At 34.1% G+C, this 2,293-nt stretch overlaps 1 protein-coding gene across 1 annotated transcript in view; it reads left to right on the top strand.

The window, feature by feature from the left end:
• The first annotated feature begins 1,290 nt into the window (after positions 1-1,290).
• LOC106476406 (17-beta-hydroxysteroid dehydrogenase 13-like) overlaps positions 1,291-2,293 on the top strand; it is a 10,496-nt gene continuing 9,493 nt past the window's right edge. Inside the window, exon 1 of the mRNA XM_013937066.2 lies at positions 1,291-1,414. Within this exon, the coding sequence (XP_013792520.1) occupies positions 1,332-1,414 (83 nt within the window). The 5' untranslated portion in view covers positions 1,291-1,331. The remainder of the gene's footprint in view (positions 1,415-2,293) is intronic.

Genomic DNA, 2,293 nt, shown 5'->3' with positions numbered 1-2,293 from the left:
AAACAATGAGTAGATTAGTGGATGTATGACTTGGGTTATATGATAAACAATGAGTAGATTAGTGGATGTATGACTTGGGTTATATGATAAACAATGAGTAGATTAGTGGATGCATGACTTGGGTTATATGATAAACAATGAGTAGATTAGTGGATGTATGACTTGGGTTATATGATAAACAATGAGTAGATTAGTGGATGTATGACTTGGGTTATATGATAAACAATGAGTAGATTAGTGGATGTATGACTTGGGTTATAAGACAAAACACTGAGTAGATAGTGAATGCATGACTTGGGTTATAAGACAAAACACTGAGTACGTTAGTGAATACATGACTTGGGTTATAGGACAAAACACTGGGTATGTTAGTGAATGCATGATTTGGGTTATATGACAAAACACTGAGTAGATAGTGAATTCATGACTTGGGTTATATGATAAACAATGAGTAGATTTGTGGATGTATGACTTGAGTTATATGATAAACAATGAGTAGATTAGTGAATGCATGACTTGGGTTATAGGACAAAACACTGGATACGTTAGTGAATGCATGACTTGGGTTATATGATAAACAATGAGTAGATTAGTGGATGTATGACTTGGGTTATATGATAAACAATGAGTAGATTAGTGGATGTATGACTTGGGTTATAGGACAAAACACTGGGTACGTCAGTGAATGCATGACTTAGGTTATAGAACAACATTCCAATTTAAACTACGAATATACTGTACACATGAGGAATAAAATATCTCTCCTACATTGAAGAAATCAAAGAGTCAGAATCAAAGCGATAAAAAATAAAAACGTCATATTTATGTTCGTGTACCAAAGGAACAGGTGATGACGTACACATTCCAGTTTGAGACAGTGTATTTAAATGGGAGTTCCCCCTGTCACCAGTAGCCTCAGGCGAGAAACAGGAGTGGTCTTCTCGAAGTGATACATTGTATGTTCAGTCTGACTTGACCTTTTTTACCGCAAGTTTTAGTAAAGATAAAAAAACAAAAAACATAATTTTAAACAAGGAATATGATGTGTAAAAATATAATAACAACAAAGGGAAAAGCATGGTGGTGAACAACAGTATGAAGTTTAAATTAAAAGAAATGCAATGCATACCCTAAAACAAAGAAAAACAACAACAACAGGAGATAAGGCCTAAGTTGATATGTAAAATAATATTCCTTTTTCAAAGTAATATGGTAAACTTTAGTGAAAAACCAAACTTGCGTCTATCTTAATCTTTGTTGGTTTTGTATACTCGTTCAAGATATATATATATATTGTTTTTCACTAGACTATACAGCAGTTCTTACCAAAGATGTTGGAACGTAAGAAAGGTCACATTGTGGCTGTATCATCAGCAGCAGGCATCATTGGTGCACCTTATATGGCTGACTACACGTAAGTTGTCCTCCCATCTTCTTCTTCACGGGATCTAAGCTGTATTTTGTGTGTGTATGTTATAACTTATGCTTATACATCAGTGAAGAAGCTGCGTTACGCTACGCTTATAATGTATTATTATTCGCTGTAATGGAGTAAAATCGATTATCGTAATAATGCCCGAAGTCAAGTTAAATTTAGTTATTCCTCAGAAAAATAGGAAGTTCAAAGCTTCTTCCTTAGTTTCTAGGAAGTGCAAAACTTCTCCCTAAGTTTTTAGGAAGTGCAAAACTTCTTCCTTAGTTTCTACGAAATACAAACCTTTTTCCTTAGTTTCTAGGAAGTGCAAAACTTCTTCCTTAGTTTCTAGGAAGTACAAACTTCTTCCTTAGTTTCTAGGAAGTACAAAACTTCTTCCTTAGTTTCTAGGAAGTACAAAACTTCTTCCTTAGTTTCTAGGAAGTGCAAAACTTCTTCCTTAGTTTCTTTTTTTTTCCTCAATCATCGCGAATTAGAGCTGTCCAACTTTTTCCTAGAAGAGGTGTTATGGGATACACACTATTTAAATAGGCACTAATTAACCATAAAAAATGTATCATTGATTCTATCAATTTTATTGGCATTAACATCCAGAGTAATACACTAACAGGTAACAATGGGTCAGCACTAAGTTTACGAATTTACAGCGCTAAAATCCGATGTTCAGTACCTCGCGGTGGACACAGCACATAACCTAATGTGACTTTGCTCTAATATACACTCAACCAAGCCTCAAAGAAAAAGGCAGTGAAATATGATATACATTTTTATTGGTGACATGCAGTGGTGGGATTCAAATATTTTAACAACAGGTTCTCTCACTAGCAACATGTAAAAATATTAGATATTAAAAAAAGG

The sequence above is a fragment of the Limulus polyphemus genome, unplaced genomic scaffold, assembly GCF_000517525.1.
Source record: "Limulus polyphemus unplaced genomic scaffold, Limulus_polyphemus-2.1.2 Scaffold10479, whole genome shotgun sequence".
NCBI classification, from domain to species: Eukaryota; Metazoa; Arthropoda; class Merostomata; order Xiphosura; family Limulidae; genus Limulus; species Limulus polyphemus.
The sequence above is the reverse complement of the archived record's forward strand: the minus strand, read 5'-3'. Positions and strand labels throughout refer to the sequence as shown.